The sequence below is a fragment of the Colletotrichum jinshuiense genome, chromosome 3, assembly GCF_051148585.1.
Source record: "Colletotrichum jinshuiense chromosome 3, complete sequence".
Classification (NCBI taxonomy): domain Eukaryota; kingdom Fungi; phylum Ascomycota; class Sordariomycetes; order Glomerellales; family Glomerellaceae; genus Colletotrichum; species Colletotrichum jinshuiense.
In genome coordinates, this window is record NC_139310.1 from 4,448,170 (window position 1) to 4,466,801 (window position 18,632).

The following is an 18,632-nucleotide window of genomic DNA, read 5'->3' on the forward strand; positions in this document are numbered from 1 at the left end:
CCATTGGACGTCACTGGCATGGTATCCCGTCGACAAGCGAGCGGCCCTCGAACCTCCCCTTCCCCGTCTTCAAGGGCTTCGTCGGCAAATGCAGTTCGTCTTCTTCATAATCGAGCTTGCTGCACAGTTGAAAATATCCTCACACACGCCCGAAAATGTCTCTCTCACGGTCGTCAAGGGATATCCTGCTCCTGTCGCGTCAATTGACACGGCCAGGGTTCAAGGCACCCCGCCTCCCGCGATCCGCTCGTACCGTAGCGACCTTCACGCCGCCGCACCAGGCAAGCGCCATCTCCCGAATCCAGACCAATGTCGACCCGACCTCCGAAGAGTTCAAGGAGAATGAACGACAGATGGGCGAGGTCATGAAGAAGATGCAGGATCTGACACGGAGGGTACACCTCGGAGGTTCGGCGAAGGCGAGGGAAAAGCACCTTGCGAGGAAGAAAATGCTGCCGCGCGATCGGGTCACCGCGTTGATCGACCCCGGCACGACCTTTCTGGAGCTGTCGCCCTTGGCTGCTCACGAGCTGTACCCCGAGGCCGACGTTCCTGCGGGTGGCATCATCACAGGTGTCGGAGTTGTTGAGGGCGTGACCTGTGTGATTGTTGCCAATGACAGCACAGTAAAGGGCGGAACCTACTACCCAATTACGGTCAAGAAGCATCTGAGAGCACAGGCTGTGGCCCAGGAGAACAAACTGCCGTAGGAAGTTCAATGCCGCACTCGGTAAATCATCACTGACCCGTGTACAGGTGCATTTACATGGTCGACAGCGGCGGTGCCAACCTCCCCCACCAAGCCGATGTGTTCCCGGATCGCGATCACTTTGGACGTATCTTCTACAACCAGGCTAGGATGAGCTCCATGGGGATTCCCCAGATTTCCGTCGTCATGGGTCCGTGCACCGCGGGCGGCGCATATGTCCCGGCAATGAGTGATGAGAGCATCATTGTTGAGAACCAGGGCCACATCTTCCTCGCTGGCCCACCACTTGTGAAGGCTGCTACGGGTGAGGTCATCAGTGCTGAAGAGCTAGGAGGAGGCAAGATGCACTCTTCTATTTCCGGTGTGACAGACTACTTGGCAGTTGACGACGCTCATGCAATTACACTTGCCCGGCGGAGCATCAGCAACCTCAACTGGCCCACAAAATCGCCTTCTACAGCGGCACCTGTGCAGAACTACGCCGAGCCCTTGTACCCGTCAGAAGAGCTACTAGGTATCGCCAGCACAAACTTGCGAAAACCACTTCCCATCAAAGAGGTCATTGCTCGTATTGTGGACGGATCCGAGTTCTCCGAGTTCAAGCGTGACTTTGGATCGACCCTGGTTACCGGGTTTGCCCATATCCATGGCTACAAGGTCGGCATTGTTGCCAATGATGGTATTCTGTTTGCCGAATCCTCCGTGAAGGGTGCGCACTTCATTGAACTTTGCGCACAACGCGGTATCCCGTTGGTGTTCCTCCAGAACATTTCCGGCTTCATGGTCGGCTCCGCCGCCGAGCGCGGTGGTATTGCTAAACACGGCGCAAAGCTCGTCACTGCCGTTGCTTGTGCCGATGTCCCCAAGTTCACGGTGGTTGTTGGTGGTAGTTATGGTGCCGGCAATTACGGCATGTGTGGCCGTGCCTACAGTCCCCGTTTCCTGTGGATGTGGCCGAACTCACGTATTGGTGTCATGGGCGGCGAGCAGCTGGCTGCGGTGATGGAGACAGTGGGGCAGAAAGTTGATCCGGAGCTGAAGGAAAGGATAGAGCGGGAAAGCGACGCAACATACTCGTCGGCAAGGTTATGGGTGAGTTGCCTCGTCTATTATGTCAGTCAAAGATTGCTAATCATTGCTTGTAGGATGACGGCATTATTCCCCCTCAACACACACGTAAATACCTGGGCTTGGGTTTGAGGGCAGCCATGTCGGGTCGGAATGAAGTAAAGGCCGGTGAAACCAAGTTTGGCGTGTTTAGAATGTAAAGTGACCGGGCCCGTAGTCGATCAAGAAAGGAATCGCAAAAGAAGAAAACTGTTTCCTCATCTTACTTACGAGAACCGTCGCCAATGTCATTTTAAAAGGCTCTTTTCTCATGCCCCGGTAGACCGGCTTAGAAAGAATTTAAGCAGGCGCTTTTACATACTCGTCTCCAGCTTAACAGGGCATAATGAAGCAAAACCAGTTGACAATAGAAAGATTGCAGCTAAGCCACGATCCCCATTTAGACTAGAACACCTCCATCTTCCGGAGTAACCCGTCTCTAGGCCAGACTGCAAACTTCAGAAATCCATGACTTGGATTCGCGGAGAACGTTCTGCAGTAGACCGGGAAGAATCCAATCCACCCATACGGAACTACCTCCGAAGGCCCGCCAACCAGCATCTTGCCGAATGTCGGCGGTGAAAATCTCAGGCTTCCTCGCTCCAGTCTTTCTCTTCGTTTCCAGCCTATCACTCACAGCTCCTCTATTGCACTTACACACTTTGCTGGTCAGCACAACCAAAAGTGGCCATAGTTCCGGTCATACACGTGCTCCTCCCCCTTTATCTTTCGGTTTTTATTTTCGTGCGATACACACACTCCACTATTGTTTGTTTTGCCCATGTGCGAATATATGTTATCCGAGGTATGGTCATCGTACACTCCATTACTTTCACGGAACACGAAAACTCTTGCAGACTGGGCTAGTTTGGTCAGGTGTTGAGTATGTGATGTATGGTGATAAGGTGACACGCGACTAGATCTGCCCGACATGGGTCTCCGGCCATGACAGCAAAGAGGCCGGTCCCGTTCGCTTGTAAGTTGCTAGCCAGATATCTCACCACTTGTCAGAGATGACTGATCGCATTTGTTTCGGTCTTCTTCTCACACACGTGGTATACACCGTGCTTTACCCAACTCCAAACAGCTGTCCTTCTTTCCAACATTCTCTCCCAGGTCGAATGCGATTTGTGGGCGACCCATGCAGTACAGCCACACCCCAGTCAGACCGATTGCCGACCTGTCACTCACCGGTAGTAGCCTGCCGAGCTAGCCCTGCACTATGAGCTTTCACTTTCTCTCCTCCGGGCTACTAGTACGGAAATAGCCTCCAGATGGTGGGATGGTTTGCCTCGACGAGCTTTGGCGGGTGCGGCAGTGTTGCGCTTCGCAGGTTTTCATCGGAGTTTCGTTTCTGGCTTGTGGATTATGGTGTGCGACTGCAAGAGTCGACAGCAGGTTACGGGAGAAGGGGCAATAAGGCAGACGTCAGATGGAGAAGGGTCACCAGCTCAAGTGAGCCAGCCTTTTGCCAGCAGACTTTCGTGATACGGTTCACCGCCATAATGCCATGTGCGGGTATATGAAGACCACCCTAGTCGGTGTGCTGACCGAATCTGGTTTCGTCGACCCAGATTAACGAAGCTGCCGGGGGGGCCTCTTTGTTCCATGCCCCATTCCGGAACAGACAACTATAATCACGCAAAACCAAGACTTATATCATCATCCCGTTGGAACCTTACACATCCAGACTCTGTCCCTCATCCAACATCAAATACAACAAAACAAGGGAACACGTCATCACGGGCAAAGTCGGCAAGATGGCACCCTCCGCGCTACCGGAAGAACCTCAGATGTATGCATCAACCGTCAACGAGATGGCCCGCGGCAGGAAGTTTTACCCCTCCCACGAGTTCATCATCGGCTGCGGTACCGTCACAGTCGACATAAATGCTCGGCGCGTGTTGCTGGTGTACAACAAAGCTCACCGCATCCATCAGCTGCCCAAAGGGCGCAAGGATATTGGCGAAGACCTTTTAGCGGCGGCGCTGCGCGAAACTCACGAGGAGACGGGCATCGTCGTGAGGCCTGCCACTATACGGCTCAGGACGAGGGCGACAGCTGCGGGAGGGCCTCCCGATGCCCCAGAGGTGTTGGAAGCGTTGACTGAAACAGAGCCCACAGCTGTGTGTCACTACCCAGATCCATATTCCGGTGCGATAAAGATGGTGTTTTATTTCGTGGCTGAGGCAAACTGCGAGCTTGCGCCTGAGGGGAGGACGGCGGAGGACATGGGTAAATTTGAGATTATCTGGGTTGGTGTTGGTGAAGCGGCAGCGAAATTGGCGTTCAAGGAGGACGGAATGGTTGTTACCAAGGCGTTGGAAGACTTGAGAGCTTCCGGCTATGATGTTTGAGATTCTGGAGCCTTGAGGTATTCGGTTGGAAAAACTGGGCGTTGGCCATCGGAGGCAGGCAAATTGAACCTTGCGTGGGTAACTTGACTTAAGCAGGTACTTTTCTGGTGTCGGCGCATTACAAAATTGATTTAGGTCATGGTCGGTGGTTGTTAGAAGGGAAAGGGGTCGAACTTGCAAAGGTTGTTCCTGTTCATCTACCGTGGAAAGTTATGCTTGTCATTCTTTCAGTTAGTTACACCTCTCATGCTGCTGTAGTACCTTGAAACCTTGTGGTTCCTTTTACAATTGCATATCGATATTAAAAACTTGCTTCTTGCACTATCCTTGAAACCACGATAAAGGTTTTGAGATAAGATCCTTCTAGTTTTTCCACGTGCTGGTTCGGGGGGCGCATCACTCCAGACGGACTTTGGCGTCTATTGGTCGTCCTAAATACAGCAAGCCTCTACCTGCAATGTTTCCCAGCAATGCACTGTTAATCCCGCGGTATCATTTCAGGGAAGCGTATTCCCATCATCGATCTGACTTATGACATCCGCTAAGCGTTTCCCCTTATCTGATCGGCCCCAGTTGGAGATGCGCTTAAGCTTAAACACAGCTAGTGCAATATAATACTGGCAAGGAAACCATGAACAAAGTCATCACGACCAGCCAAAAGTGCCTCATAGAATCTGCCTATGTTTTGCTTGAACTAAGAAGGAAACATGAGAAACTAACGATTCGAACGCGGAACTGCTCTCGAACTTCACTTAGTCTGGCAGTATAGCCGTGATAGGAGATTTCTGAGTATATAGGGGTTCTACCAGGCTCCCTGGCACTCCTAATATACAACTACTAAAGCTGCCTTTTATTGTCATATTCTTAAGGAATCCTGGCACAGGTTTTTGAGATGGTCAGAAGGTGCTGATGCATGAATGCAGCCAAGCATCAATTGCCGCTCAGCGAGGCCTGGTGATTCGCAGACTCGTATGTTATGGCATTTGCATTATTCCGATTTGGCATTGGCAAATAATACCCCCGTATCTTTGAGCAAGAGATCAATGCCGAGAGGGCCGTCCTAGCTCGGGACCGGCGCCGGCAATGGTGGAGTAGAGGGCGGCCGAGGCCCATCATGGCGGGGTTACTTCCCTCCTGATCCTTGCCACTGATGCTGTGCTGACATCACCCCCCCACGAACCCCTCCTACCCAGTTCAACCCCCTTATTTTACCCCTCCATGGAGCCTCCAATTGCGAAGGGAAGGCCATCCGCCAAACAAAGCAGCAAGAGCTTGCCCCAGCCATCGGCTAACTTGCCAATAAGGTAATTAAACACCGGCGAGGCGGAACCCGCACCCCTCCAGTAAATAGTCTAGCCTGCATACAGTATATATGTCTTCCCAAACTGCAAAAGCCGCTCGCTCCGCTTCGCAAGCTCTATCTAGATCGTCACTTCTCCCAAAACCAGCTCACTACCCCACACCTGCTTCACGATCGCCAACACCTTCGGTTTCCGCTGCACCCAAAAGATTTTCTCCTTGCTGCAACCCATCCATACCGTCATCCTTCACGCAGCAGAATCACAAGTCGTCCTCGACGCGAGCCGCCAATATGTCCACCATGCCAGCCCAACACGGTCACAGCGAGTCCTGCTGCAACATCCCACCCGTTGTGTCCAAAGGATACCAAGCCAAGGGCACCTATGAGGAGATAGGAGGCTACAAGACCTGTTCGTCGACTCATCAATTGGGCTCCATTGCCTTTCTAAGATCTTGGCGTCGCTAACCAAACAAACCTGCAGACGTCACCGGCCCCGCCGACGCGAAGAAGGCCATCGTTGTTATATACGACATTTTCGGCTACTTCGACCAGACGATCCAAGGCGCAGACATCCTAGCTACTAGCGACAAGCAGAAGTATCGCGTCTTTATGCCGGACTGGTTTGAAGGCGAACCCTGCCCCATTGACTGGTTCCCTCCCAACACGGAGGAGAAGCAGAAGAACCTTGGCGGCTTCTTCCAGAAGTTCCCGCCCCCCAAGATCGCCGGCAAGGTCCCCGACTATGTCAAGGCCGTGGAGTCTAAGTTCTCTTCGCTCGAGTCCTTTGGTGTGCTCGGTGTAAGTTTCCGTGGGCCGAAGCTATGGGGCATCTCAAGGACTAACGAAATTGCAGTACTGCTGGGGCGGCAAGGTCGTGTCTCTCGTCACCTCTGGCGACAGCAACCCCTTCAAGGTCGGTGCCGAGATCCACCCCGCCATGGTTGCGCCCGAAGACGCCAAGGGCATCAAGATTCCTCTCATCCTGCTTGCTTCCAAGGACGAACCCGAGGACGACGTCAAGAAGTTCGAGGACAACCTCAGTGTTGCCAAGCACGTTGAGACCTTCAAGGACCAGATCCACGGATGGATGGCCGCCCGTTCTGACTTGGAGGACCCGAGGGTCAAAGAGGAGTACATTCGAGGCTACAAGACTGTCCTCGAGTTCTTCGGCAAGAACTTCTAAGAACTTCTAAGAACTACGCATGTATTTTCGATATGAAAAGACAATGAATGATGAACTATGATGCAAATCTTTCTAATTTATGAGCCTTTCGGTATTATGCTGCTAGGCATTGTGTGTGCGTTTTAGGAGACACGACCCAGAGATATAGACATTTGGGATTATCAAGACTTCAAGATTGACCTCCCTTTCACTGCGTCCAGGCTCTTGTTAGATCAAAGTCCTCGGGCCAGCCAGCCTGACTAGACTTGCCTCATAGCCTCTCGATTGCTTCGTTGGACGACGAATATGTGCCAACGAGTGAAAGCATGAACTTAAATCATGAAAGTCGGTGTGAGATGCACATGGATCGAGACTTTCACTACTCCGGAGCAGCCGTCAGCCGACAAACACTTCTCGAGCGCACGCCGAGTTCAAATAGAAAAAGCAGAGGCAGACCTAGCATTGATGGTTCATCGACCTCATTGACCGGGGGCTTCCAAGGAAACCTGGAGTAGGGACCCCCCCTGATCTGCAACCGCGAAACATCCGCCATATCTTCTTCACTTCCCCTGAGCTATATGATACACTCGACGAATTAACCTGTCACTAGCCCCAGCTGACGCGGTTCAACGTTGTCTCGTTGGGTCAAAATTCAGCTTCTGAATAGATTCTTTTTTATAATGAGACTCAATGGGATCCCAATGAAAAGCGCGCTCGAAGGGGTGAGCGCGGAGAGTGACGGCCAATGACCCGTTGTCTTTAAAACTTTTTCAAACGAAAACTAGGACATCATATTTATCATGCTTCAGTATGTCTACCTGCAGCCGGTTTACACCCGAGCACTACTTATAACACCCCACCACTATTCAACCAGTTTGTTTGTCTTGTATTTGCCTTTTCAGGTATGTTGGGAATGACGACACGTGCTTCAACGGCGTGGCCTACAGACTGAGTGAGTTTAAACAGTAATCTGAAAGTGTTTATTCTGGTCTAAAACGAGTAAAATGGTTGCTTAAAGTCTTTACCCCTTTGTCTTCTCCCGTCTCCCCACAAGGCCCCGACTAGCCTGCTATTCTTCTCATCTGAAGCATTCCTAATTGCCAGCATGTCTGTCTATCCAGGTTTATTTGAGATTGCAGCAATGAAACATGGGGTTTTCTTTTTTGTGCCTGCGACATCATTTCCTTTGAGCTGGTATCCTTTTGTCATATGGTAGGTCGTATCACCTGTTGGGTACTGTAGGCTGTTAAGCCGCGCGCACCTCCCTTCATCTTGACCAACAAACCGCATCTTACCGAGCTACAAGGAAGATGAAGGTTTCCTTATGTCCTTTCAGCACTGCCCAAGGCAGAACTTTTCGACCCCTAGTTGAAATAGCCCGTGTCGTCCTGTGGCCAGCTAACATAGTCTTGATGGCACGACGCCGATCCTCAAGCCGCCCCCCCAAAAGGAATGAGAATCAAGGGGGTTTAGATGATTATACGCGCATCTGCTGAGATGTTGTGGCAGTATGCCGGGGTAGTGACTCGATGTAAGCAGCGGTTCGCGCTTGCCGTATAAGACAGGCCCGACCGCCCCTCCTGCTGATCGGCTGATCAAATATCTGCGAGCCATAGCCAAGAAAGTCCCTCGGTAGTATTGCATTGGTTCAAGGGATAGAAGGGGAGGAGTTTCAAGAGGGAAGCTTGACCCTGCTCATCCTCGGCATTGCAAGCCACCGGCCACCCAGCATTTTCGGGTCGCCTCCGTGATGTTAAGAGGGATATTTGTTACAAAATAAAGGGCTTTGGTATAGAAAACGGCGTATAGGCTGCATATAATCTTGTCGCGGAGCCAGATCGATCGAGAGAATTCTACCATCCATACTCGATGCGGATTTGGGTAGTCCTGCACCATTGGGATGGGATGTGGATGCTGGGATGAGGATTGAAGAAGTACTTCTGGATACTATGGGATGAATTTTGCATCGAATAATGGCCGAGCATGTTCAATGGAAGGGAGGGGACTTGGGAGAAGTTCATATATGTTCTTGGATAATGGGATAATTTCTTTATGTCCATATTTTCCCAACTGAACCTGCAGACAGCTAGGTGACGTGGTCGTCCACTTGGCATCTGATAAGATAATTCGAATCACGATCAAACCCATGACGAAAGGGGGCATTTCATTCATAATACGTTCTATTCTTGACTCATAGCCATATTGGCCATATCATTCTACCTACACAACACCATTTTGACCATTTAAGGCACCAGTCTCTTGGGGGTACGAGGGTAGTAGCTTGTCAGGTGAACAGAGGGCAGGTTCAGGAACCAAGCAACCACACGGTCGAGACCAATACCACCGCCACCGTGGGGAGGCACACCGGCGCTGCGGAACACATCGACGTACTCCTTGATGCCCTGGCTGTTGGGGTCGATACCCTTCTTACGCAGACGGGCCTCGAGGACGCTAGGGATGTGGATACGCTGGCCACCGCTGAGAATTTCCTGGCCGCGCATGAAGAAGTCGTAGGCGTTGGTGACCTTGGGGTTCTCGGGGTCCTCGAGCGCGTAGAAGGGACGGGCTCCCTCGGGGAACTTGTCGAGGACGTAGAAGTCGGTGTTGAACTTCTTACGGATCAACGCACCGAGGGCCTTCTCCTGGGGCGTCGACATGTCCTCATCGTCGGAGACGTTGCGATACTCTTCGGGACCCTCCTCGCGCAGGAGCTTCTGTCCCTCAGCGAAAGTGAGGCGGACCTCCTTGCCGGGCTCGGGGAGGAGGAAGTCGTCAGACGGGTAGACGGCGCGAACCGTTTCGATGGCGTCGGGGCAGCGCTCCTTAAGTCCGCGGAAGATGTGCAGGAGGACGTTCTCGAGCATGGTCTGGACCTCGTGGTAGTCGTCCTCGATCTCCATCTCCAAATCGAGACCAGTGAACTAGTGATGTGTTAGTCATCCAGCCCCTAATAGCAATGAATCTTGGGAATACCGACCTCAGTCATGTGTCTAGGAGTGTTGGAGTTCTCAGCACGGAAGACGGGTCCAATACAGTACACTCTCTTTCTTCCACCAGCAATTTCAAACTGCTTGTAAAACTGGGGAGATTGGGCGAGACAGGCGCTCTTCTCGAAGTAGGGGAGCTGGAAGACGTTGGCACCACCCTCGGAGGCGGCACCGATCAAACAGGGAGGCTCGAATTGCACAAAGCCCTGGTTGTCGAGATATTCAGCAAAGAGCTTGCGGGTAGCCATGCGAATGTCAGCAATGGCCTGCTGAACCGGGGCACGCTTGTGCATGACAGGGTTGTTGAGATGGGTCGCCATGCTAGCACTGGGAGTGTTGTCAATGCTAACACCCTCGACGCCGGCCTTGACCTCTTCAACGGCCTTTTCGGCTTCGGGCGCACTAGGGTCCTCATCGTCGAAGCTGTTGATGGGTCGGTTTGCAACGGCAAGACTCATACCCAGACCTTCGGGGCCGCGTGCAATGACGTAGAGCTTGGTAATGTGCAGCTCAAACTCGCTGACCTTGCAGCTCTTGACGGGCTCAAGCGGCTTCTGTACCGTCGCCTCGACGAGAACATACGATTCCAGTGCGATGCTGCCGATCCACTTGACCATCTGCTTCGAGACAGGCTTGCCCTCGGCGCTGGCGGCAATGACACCCTGGATGGCCCAGTTCCGCTCCTCGCGGAGCTCGACGAAGCACATCTTGGCGCCCTGCATACGCGAGTTCTGGATCCACGCGCGCAGCTTGATGCTCTTGCCAACATGGCCCTCCCCGATGCTGCGCAGGTTGGTGCGCTCGGCGTCGACCTTGGTCTGGGGCGTGACGTCGCCATAGTTGTCCTTCGCCAGGTCCTCGCTGCCCGCGCCACCGCCGGCTGCCTTCGCTGCGGCCTCGGCGGCCTGACGCTCGGCAGCTTTGCGAGCCTTCTCGGCCTCCTTCTTGGCCTTGGCCTCTGCCTTCTTCGCACCCTTCTTTGATTGCTTCTCGCCTCCCTCGCCGGCCTCGGGGGCGGGGGCGGGGGGGTTAGACTCGGTCGCCTGAGTGGGGTCGGTCGGCGCTTCAGACATGGTTGCGGTTGCCGGGTTCAATAGGATGGATTGGAAGAACGATTGGAAATCGAGCTAGAGGTTTTGGAGCGAGGCTCGCCGTATTTGGCTGTCGATTAGATGACTCTTGTGGTCTGACCTCTTCGGTGTGACTGTTCGAGTGACACCACGACCTGGAATTTTCGATGGCGGGGCAGGAACGACCCCTCGCTGCCCACCTCACCTCTTGGTGGTGGTGGGGCCCGAGCCGCACTGCCCTATCATTCTTATCGATAAGAACAGCTGGATGGAGTCATGGAACCTCGGCAATGCCAACATCATCGAGTCAACTTGGCTTCACGTTTGGACAACCATGGCATGGTTTTGAGTGCAATCTTGATTTTCATATACCAATTGGCTTCTGAAATGGCCAATCTATACCATTAGCTATCGCATGCGAACCTCCCTCCACCGTGGCGCGGAAGGCGACCAAAACAAACGCCGGCCCTCTCCAGTCCTGGTATGCTACCGTCCCGAAATGAAGAAAATAAAAGTCTAGTTACACACAGCAACGTAATTTCCCTAGAATTGCCATCAGAGTACAACGGTAGGTCCCGGCTAGTTTCCATCGGATGCCAACTAGGCGACCAAAGGATGCGACTCGGACTTCTCGCAGGTGAAGAGATTCACATGGTAATCTCCTCGTGCAGCACAGGCCAATATAGGTCGATGGGGATGGAAGGCAGTGACTGCAATAGGAGAGCCCCTGTTCTGTTGCAGGAAGCTCGAGTATGGTTCAACACGAGACAATTCATGACCGTCGAAGTTGAAAACCTTGACGGCATGTGCGGAGGTGCCACTATAAGATTATGTTAGTGTATGACCATGAAAGAGGAAGTTTGCTTCACTTACACAGCAAAAACCGGCAGGTGCTCATGAGTGCTGGCTGTTCGAAGCGTGTCTCGAGTTGTCTGGTAAACGTGGAGAGGTCGATCCATCCGGATATCCCACAACTTGACCTTACCATTCCTGCTTGCGCTGAGCAGTTCTCGCTGACCACCTCGCTGCAGATGGACGCTCTTGATCCATTGCCTGTCCGTCTCATCTTTCCACTTCTTGACCATAGAGTCCTGAGCTCTGAGGCGGGTGTCGAAGACGCGGACAGCACCGTCTCCAAAACCGGCCACAAGTGTGTGCCCCGTCATCTGGTCGGATGTCAAAGAGGTAACGCAGGAGCCAGACCGAGCGGGAATATCCATGACGCAGGTCTCATATGCTGCAGACCACACCCGGATGACCCGCACGTCACCAGCCACAAGAACTCGTCCGGTTGACTGCTGCCAGTCGAACACCATGCCGGAGTTGACGTTGCTGGGCACCATGTGCGTTAGGGCACGCCAAGCAGAGGCTAGGCTGACAGACTTGTCGGAATCGTAGTTCTGGTAAATTCGGATGACTCCGTCTGACGAACCAGTCATCAGGAAGGCCTGGTCATCTTCGTTGATGAACTTCATGTCGCTGATTCTGGACCCTTCTGGATTTCCATTTGAGAACTTGCTCAGTCGAGCGTGCTTCTTCCAGTCCCAAACGCATACTGTGTTGCCGTCATCTGCAACGGCAAGCTGGTCCTCGAACTGGTGGAATGTCAATTTGGCAGGCTGCGAGCCATTGTTGGTGATGCCAAGCTGGTTATTCCATTTATGACTGCCAGCATATTGCTTGAGTGGCTGAGTTTCGGTCAAAATAAAGTCGTTTCGGGACCTTCTCCAAAGTCTCTCATTGTACTCAGTGCTGCCTGGCTCATCCGATTCACTCGGTTTCATCTGGGGTTCACAGAAGTACTCAATAGACCATTCCAAGAATGTGCTTTGCAAGGGAAGCATTGGTGCCTCGCCTGGCTTCCGCTCTTCGTGACCACCAGAGACGGGCTCTCTGGCAACATGGTAGTTGGCATGGATGGCTGTGGGGTCGCTCTGTTCTGGAGGCGCCTCAGCGAGCTCCGGGGCCTTGATTTTCTGGGACCCAACCCTGTGCAGGCCAGGTGACGGTGCTGGAGACGAATAGTTGGGTTTCTCGCTAGAATCCGACCTATTCTCATTGCCAAACAGGGGTAGCTGGAACAACAAGCTTGCTGTGCGACGCAACAAGCCGGGAGAGGGCAGTGGAGGGGTTGCCAAAGAATTGGAGACACCAATGGCGTTACTTCTTTGACTCAAGTTCAAGTGGTTTTTGGTCGAAGCTCGCTTTGCCCTCTTCCGAATGTCATCAATCAGTATCTGTGCGTGTTCACCAATGGGCGAGGCCACCACTGCTTGATGAACGTAATCCACAATCATTGTCGCGTCGCGCTGAACCTCAGGGTGGGGGTCGACGTTCAGCATCAAAGCATGCTTCCAACAAGCGGAAAAGACGGTGTTGTGTGCAAAGCCATGGACAGTTGGCTTGATGGTGCCGTCCGCGTTTCTGTTTTCTCTTCGTGCGTAATGCAATCCCATCTTGTGATCCATGCCGTCCTGGCCGGGAGGAAATAAGAGATATTCTCGCTCCTCTTGAAGCTGTTCATAGGCAGCAACAATGAACTTACTCTCAAAGCGGAGTATGAACCGTGATAGAAAAACAAGGAACTCGCGGCGGACCATTGGGCTGCCGTCATTAGCCATGTCTAAAAGTGTCCAGGCGATGGATTCTTCAATCCGAGCAACCTCATCAGTCAAGTCGATGATGCCCAGAAATGTAGTCATTGCATAGAGCATGGCGGCGCGAACCTCGCAGCATGTATCCTTTGTCAAGAATGACAACTTTGCAGGGGCATTCTCCCGAATACCACGCCATTTCGCCTCAGGCAGCTCTTGCCATAACTGGCTAATGCATAGGCAAGCCCACTGTCGTAAGAGTGGGTTCTCTTGGTTCTGCAGGTGCACCAAGCAATAAGTCATTATGTCTGTCTGGTTGCACACATGCTGGCCCGGTTTGTAGTCCTTGCAGAGCATGGACAGAATGAAAGCACACATGGCTTTGTGCTCAGCCTCGTTGACAACGGGTAAGCTCTCGGATGGCTTTAGGATCTGGGCAAAGTAGTTGTAGCCGCTGTCCTTGATGAGATCCTGTTGGCATGAAATATCCACAGCTAAGATTCTCGTCCATATGAAAATCATCACCGGTTTCAGTTCTGCCGCAGCAGATTGTAACAACTTCAAGACATAGGGGAAAATGCCGATGCTCAGGGCAAGCTGAACAGCCCATGGGCCCAGATCAAGAAATCTTCCGAGCAGGATAAGGGCTCTAACTCTGTGCTGTTGACTCAGTAAGACTTGAAGCACAACTGGAAGCTGTTCCGGTGGTCTCTGAGACATTGCATCACCCCGGGTAAGGTAGACGTCGAACGCCGTCAGTTGTTCAGTGAAGAAAGTCGAGTTTTGATACTCGTACTCAATGCCTTCATTCTCCTTCCTCTCCAGCATGGGTAGCTGTGCCAAAGCCATGTCTACAGCCAAATCCCAGCTTGCCCACAACGGATGCTGGCGAGTCTCGGGAAGCTCGGGGAAAGACTGCGGGTGGCACCCGTAAACAGACATGATTCTCTGAGCGAGTAAGAAATTACGGAATAGGGCGGCAACCATGAGGTCTTGTCTGAAGAACTTCCGGAAGAGGTGTCGAGGCAGTGTTGTCCAGGCAATGGTGTCCGTAATGGCAGTAAAAATCCAGTTTAGTTCGCCAAGTGGCGTTCTTCTCTCCTGCAACCTTCCCGGCAGCTTCTTGGCGCGCTCTGGAGTGAGATTTGTCTTGAGAGGGTTCTGGAGGACGAAGAACCAAAGGGCCATCTCGATGGGAGTTGTGAGACAGGCAGTAAACAGATCGGCTGGGAGGAGGGGATTAGTTGGCAGGTTCTCTTTCACGCCGCAGGCAGCCAAGTGGATATACGGCTGAAACACAGTCTTCTCGTAGTTCGGATCCCTTGCAGCGGCTTCATCTTCTTCTTGCTCATGTTTCTCCACGAATCTGTGGTAGTTGTTGAGAATATTACCGGCCTCGGAACAATCCCAGACGTAGATTGTGGGAGCGTGAAGCCATTGTTGGAGGTCGTATAGCGAAACTGGAATGTACTGTGTATAGTTCTTGTTGAAGACCCATATCTCGCCACTGGCAGTGGGCTTCGGCACTCCGTGGCCGTTGTAGTGTAGAAGAACACGCTCGTCTTTTGCGTTTCTACGCAGGGACTGGCAGAACTTCTTCGTTTCCTCCACCGACGGATCCAAATACTGCTTATATCTTGTTCGAATAGCAAGTGTCTCGTACTGTGCTTGGAGGGCTTTGCCGATATTTTCCAAGGCCTTTTGAGGGGGCGGGGTCGTGGGATCAGTCCAGGCTTCGAGTTTTGCACCCGGGTTGGTCTTAAGCTGGTCAGGCGGCTCGACTGAAATATTAAGGCAGACGGCAAGGGCAGCAGAGACAGTTTTGAGTCTATCTCGCATGCGCCAGTCCTGCAGCTCGTGTAACGTCGCCTTTGGCTTGCCGGTTGTCTCGTGCCGTTTGTCGGTCCAGTACATATACCAATTCTGAAAACAGTAGTCAGCACGGTTCAGGATGATGTGGAAAGACATGAATAAGTCCAAATGACCCGGAGAAGAGTCGCCGTAGCTCTTGATCTCGCAAGGCTCCAAGACTACCGGCACCACCATTGACCCATTCCATCCGCGAGACTACATAGTCTTGTAGTAGGCCCAAAAAGATGGAATGTAGGCCTGGGGTTGGATGCAGTTGTGCCCCGCGTCGCCCCTCAGGACTGGGATTCAGACGACAGTCCCCCGTCATGGAGGGCGACCACAGAGGCAAAGCATAAGTCTTCCATCTTTGCGCGATACGCGCATAAGGAGACTACATTTAGGCCCGTCCAGCTGGAGAGTGCCGCCACAAGGCAGCCAAGTGGGGAGGCGCAGAGCTTAGGATAGGGAAAAAAAAAAGGAAGAAGCACCAGAAAGAAGTTTGACAGAGACTGGAAGAAAAGTGATCACTTACATTTGCCAGTGCGGCTATAACATCCGGAGACTCATGATATTCTTCGAAACCATGCCTGGCGCCCCAGTGTGGGATGTCCTCCTCAGAGTAGTCGATTTCCTCGGGCCGGCTGACTCCATATTCGCTTTTTGATCGCATGAGGAGCGGTTTAATTGATGGCCGCGCCGGCCGGTCTGAGTCGGACTGCTCGGCAGTAGAGAAACCGGCAGCCAAGGCTTGCTTGTTTCCAGGCGCACTCGATGGCCGCCTGGCAGTGCTGTCATCGTGGCTCGTTGACCGTTGAAGGGCTAGAGGCGGAGGAGCGGCAAAAGGTGACGGTTGCGCTGTCGCATCGGGAAATGCGGAGGATCCGTTAGGACCCTGCAGTGGCGGCATCACGGTGGGATTTCCATTAACACCGAGCAGCGCAGTGCTGTTAGTCCTTCGCGAGATGCTTGGGTAGTGTCGGGGTTGGGAGGAGGACGGCGAGGGCTTCGAAGAGCTCGACTGTCGGAGATGGCTGGCGGGTGAGGGGCGAGGATTGGGGTGTTCTTGCACAGCGGCAGCAGTCATGGTGTCGAGGACTCTGTCGAAATTCAGAGATGGCGCGCAAAACACCAAGAAGTCATTTACCGCAACGACATTTCGGTTGCGGGGTGTCGCGAGGGTGAGGTGGATGGGGATGTGGTTGGCGATTGCGTCGGTGACGCGAATTTGGAGTTTTTGGAGAGGTGAGTGACAGGTCTGGTCGGGTTGGCGGCGCAGCGCAGTGGCTAACACCAGGCCATCTCCAGCTCAGCGTGGGTAGGTGGTGCGGGTGCGTAGGTGCGGTAAGGAGCCTCGACCCGTGGTACACCACCAGCCAAAATTTAGGAATGGCACTTTAGCTGAGGTCAGCTATCACCATTAGCCTATCAGGGCCAAGGAATACTCACTCGCCTCCTTATTACTCACGCCGAGAGCAAGTTAAGAACGAGCTGGATTTCTGCCCAATTCCTATTTAACTATGAATACTGGCTAACCAGAACAAACGGCCGGGGAAAGCCAGTTCATCTTAAGCCATGAGTTGGATCCTGGCGTAGCCTTCAGCAGTCACAGGCCTGGTATACCTAGACCGAGGCGGACCTAATGATGGAAAGCTGACCAAACTGACACTGACCGCCTTTCAACTCCACCTCTCCGCATCTTCGTCCAGTGTCCCGTCGTACCTGCCCCCAAATTGCTGGCCACCGGCGCAGCTCAGCACCACAAGCACCCACCTACCCGACCCGGATCGGGGGATGAGGTAAGTGAGGCCTCGGCCGGGGGCATAACCCATGCCAGAAGGACGCTAGTCCTAAGTTGGCGGACCCCACATGAACGTCCTCACATGACCTGCCTCGTGCATCCAACAACAGGTTTATTCAGCGTTCGTTCTGTCGTGGGCTGTGGCGCAAACACACCAGGTTGGTGTCCGATGAATCCGCGAATCAAAAACACACCTAACTCATCTTAGTTTCCTTAGTTGCATATGAGCATCATTCTTGTGCCGTTCTCGACAACTCCACGATGCGCCCAACAATGTTTACCAACTTGCGACAGACGACATCACTGCGCGAGCAAATCGGAGGAAACATTCCTTGTAACATCACTCAATAACGGTGGAGAATGAGCCGGCGGGAAGGCAGGCGCTTTAGAAACAATGTCTCGCCCAAACGGCCGGCTCTTTTTGTGCCCTCTCCTTTTTATTTCGTTTTCTCCGTCTAATTTGCGGGGACAGCATTTCCTTTTTCCAACCCCCTTCCCCTCGGACCTTCCGCACGTCATACCAGGGCACAAGCCTCCAAATCTGTTGGCCTTGTCTTTCACGGTACGGGGGTGAGAATGCAGGCTGAGCTGCAACGATTGCCCGCAATTTCTGTGTCTAATGAATTACGGCCTTGCCGTTTCTACCTTGATGCTTACGACAACGACGAAAGCGCCTGCTAATGCTCTCCGCATGCCCTACGGCGGGATCATCGCTGTTGAGGCGGTTTATGCTTGGAGCCCCCCTGACGCGGTAAGCTTTTGTTATGCCTCTCGACCTTATAAGATGGACTAGTCGGTTCGTGGTCGCCCGAGGCGTCCATGCGCCATCAGATGCGATCGCGAGGGTCCATCCTGTTTGGTTTCTCGGTTTAATCCTAGTAGTACCCTGCCTTGACACGAGCCTCACCCTGTCGGCTCGCTCGCGCCGACCGCCGCGTAGCCAGCTCTCCGTCTTCCGCTTGATTCAGGCCAACACCAATGCTCACCAGAATGCCGGCATCTTACTCACAGACGCGCCATCTCAGTGCTGCATTCTTGCGGTGATTTAGTCGACAAGCTAAGCTCATGGTTTGATTTGCTAGAATTCCATGTCCATTCCATCGAAACCTCCATCTCTGCGCCACCACAACTCGCTCGCTGAACATCTTCGGTCCAGCGCACGCCAAGGTACGGTGCGGTAAGATATGTGAACGTCTGTGGTGTGGAGCACGTATCCTGCGTTGGCCGCGGTCTGCATGGCGGACACTACCCTATAGAGTACGGACGGACGTCACGCCCTGTGCACTCTCGATTCTATGGAGTCAATTGCCTCTGCCTTCTCTGGTCGACTTTGCCCTCGGAAAGATTCCCGTCTTGTCGCTTCCCGCCGTCCATACTTTGCGGCTTGCTGGGCTTCATAGCTCTAGGAAGTCCGTGTGACGGATGGCTATCGAATGGCGTTGAAGCTTTCGAAAACATGAAACACACCACCTCATGGTAGATGGACACCCCTTAAAGGAAATTATCCTCAATGGAACCGCCCTCTTTCGCTGCTACGGAGGAGGCAAAACTGGGGGGCATTACTGCCATTAACAGCACTGCTATGCACAATATGGGCTTATTGCTCCGAGCCTCGTCATCCTTTCCTGTTGTTTTCCTCTCCCTGGCCCAGAACATGGGCGGAGAAAAATTAGGATGTTCATGAATTCCTGTACCAT

At 53.0% G+C, this 18,632-nt stretch overlaps 5 protein-coding genes across 5 annotated transcripts; 3 read left to right on the plus strand and 2 right to left on the minus strand.

Annotated features, from left to right (window-relative positions):
* Nucleotides 1-155: 155 nt before the first annotated feature.
* On the plus strand, nt 156-1,977 carry EsH8_III_001167 (carboxyl transferase; the record flags this gene model as incomplete). Its single annotated transcript, XM_083262892.1, has 3 exons — nt 156-706; nt 757-1,801; nt 1,855-1,977. The coding sequence occupies 3 exons, from the start codon at nt 156-158 to the stop codon at nt 1,975-1,977; spliced, it is 1,719 nt and encodes a 572-aa protein (XP_083123379.1).
* Nucleotides 1,978-3,576: 1,599 nt separating this feature from the next.
* On the plus strand, nt 3,577-4,173 carry EsH8_III_001168 (uncharacterized protein; the record flags this gene model as incomplete). Its single annotated transcript, XM_083262893.1, has 1 exon — nt 3,577-4,173. One exon carries the CDS (start codon nt 3,577-3,579, stop codon nt 4,171-4,173), a length of 597 nt encoding a protein of 198 aa, XP_083123380.1.
* Nucleotides 4,174-5,773: 1,600 nt separating this feature from the next.
* EsH8_III_001169 (Alpha/Beta hydrolase protein) lies at nt 5,774-6,656 on the plus strand (the record flags this gene model as incomplete). The annotated part of the gene is made up of 3 exons (XM_083262894.1): nt 5,774-5,882; nt 5,955-6,271; nt 6,327-6,656. 3 exons carry the CDS (start codon nt 5,774-5,776, stop codon nt 6,654-6,656), a joined length of 756 nt encoding a protein of 251 aa, XP_083123381.1.
* A 2,222-nt stretch (nt 6,657-8,878) lies between these two features.
* On the minus strand, nt 8,879-10,695 carry EsH8_III_001170 (uncharacterized protein; the record flags this gene model as incomplete). Its single annotated transcript, XM_083262895.1, has 2 exons — nt 8,879-9,556; nt 9,613-10,695. 2 exons carry the CDS (start codon nt 10,693-10,695, stop codon nt 8,879-8,881), a joined length of 1,761 nt encoding a protein of 586 aa, XP_083123382.1.
* A 597-nt stretch (nt 10,696-11,292) lies between these two features.
* On the minus strand, nt 11,293-16,221 carry EsH8_III_001171 (ubiquitin-binding TORC1 subunit KOG1; the record flags this gene model as incomplete). The annotated part of the gene is made up of 3 exons (XM_083262896.1): nt 11,293-11,512; nt 11,566-15,209; nt 15,670-16,221. The coding sequence occupies 3 exons, from the start codon at nt 16,219-16,221 to the stop codon at nt 11,293-11,295; spliced, it is 4,416 nt and encodes a 1,471-aa protein (XP_083123383.1).
* Nucleotides 16,222-18,632: the final 2,411 nt, after the last annotated feature.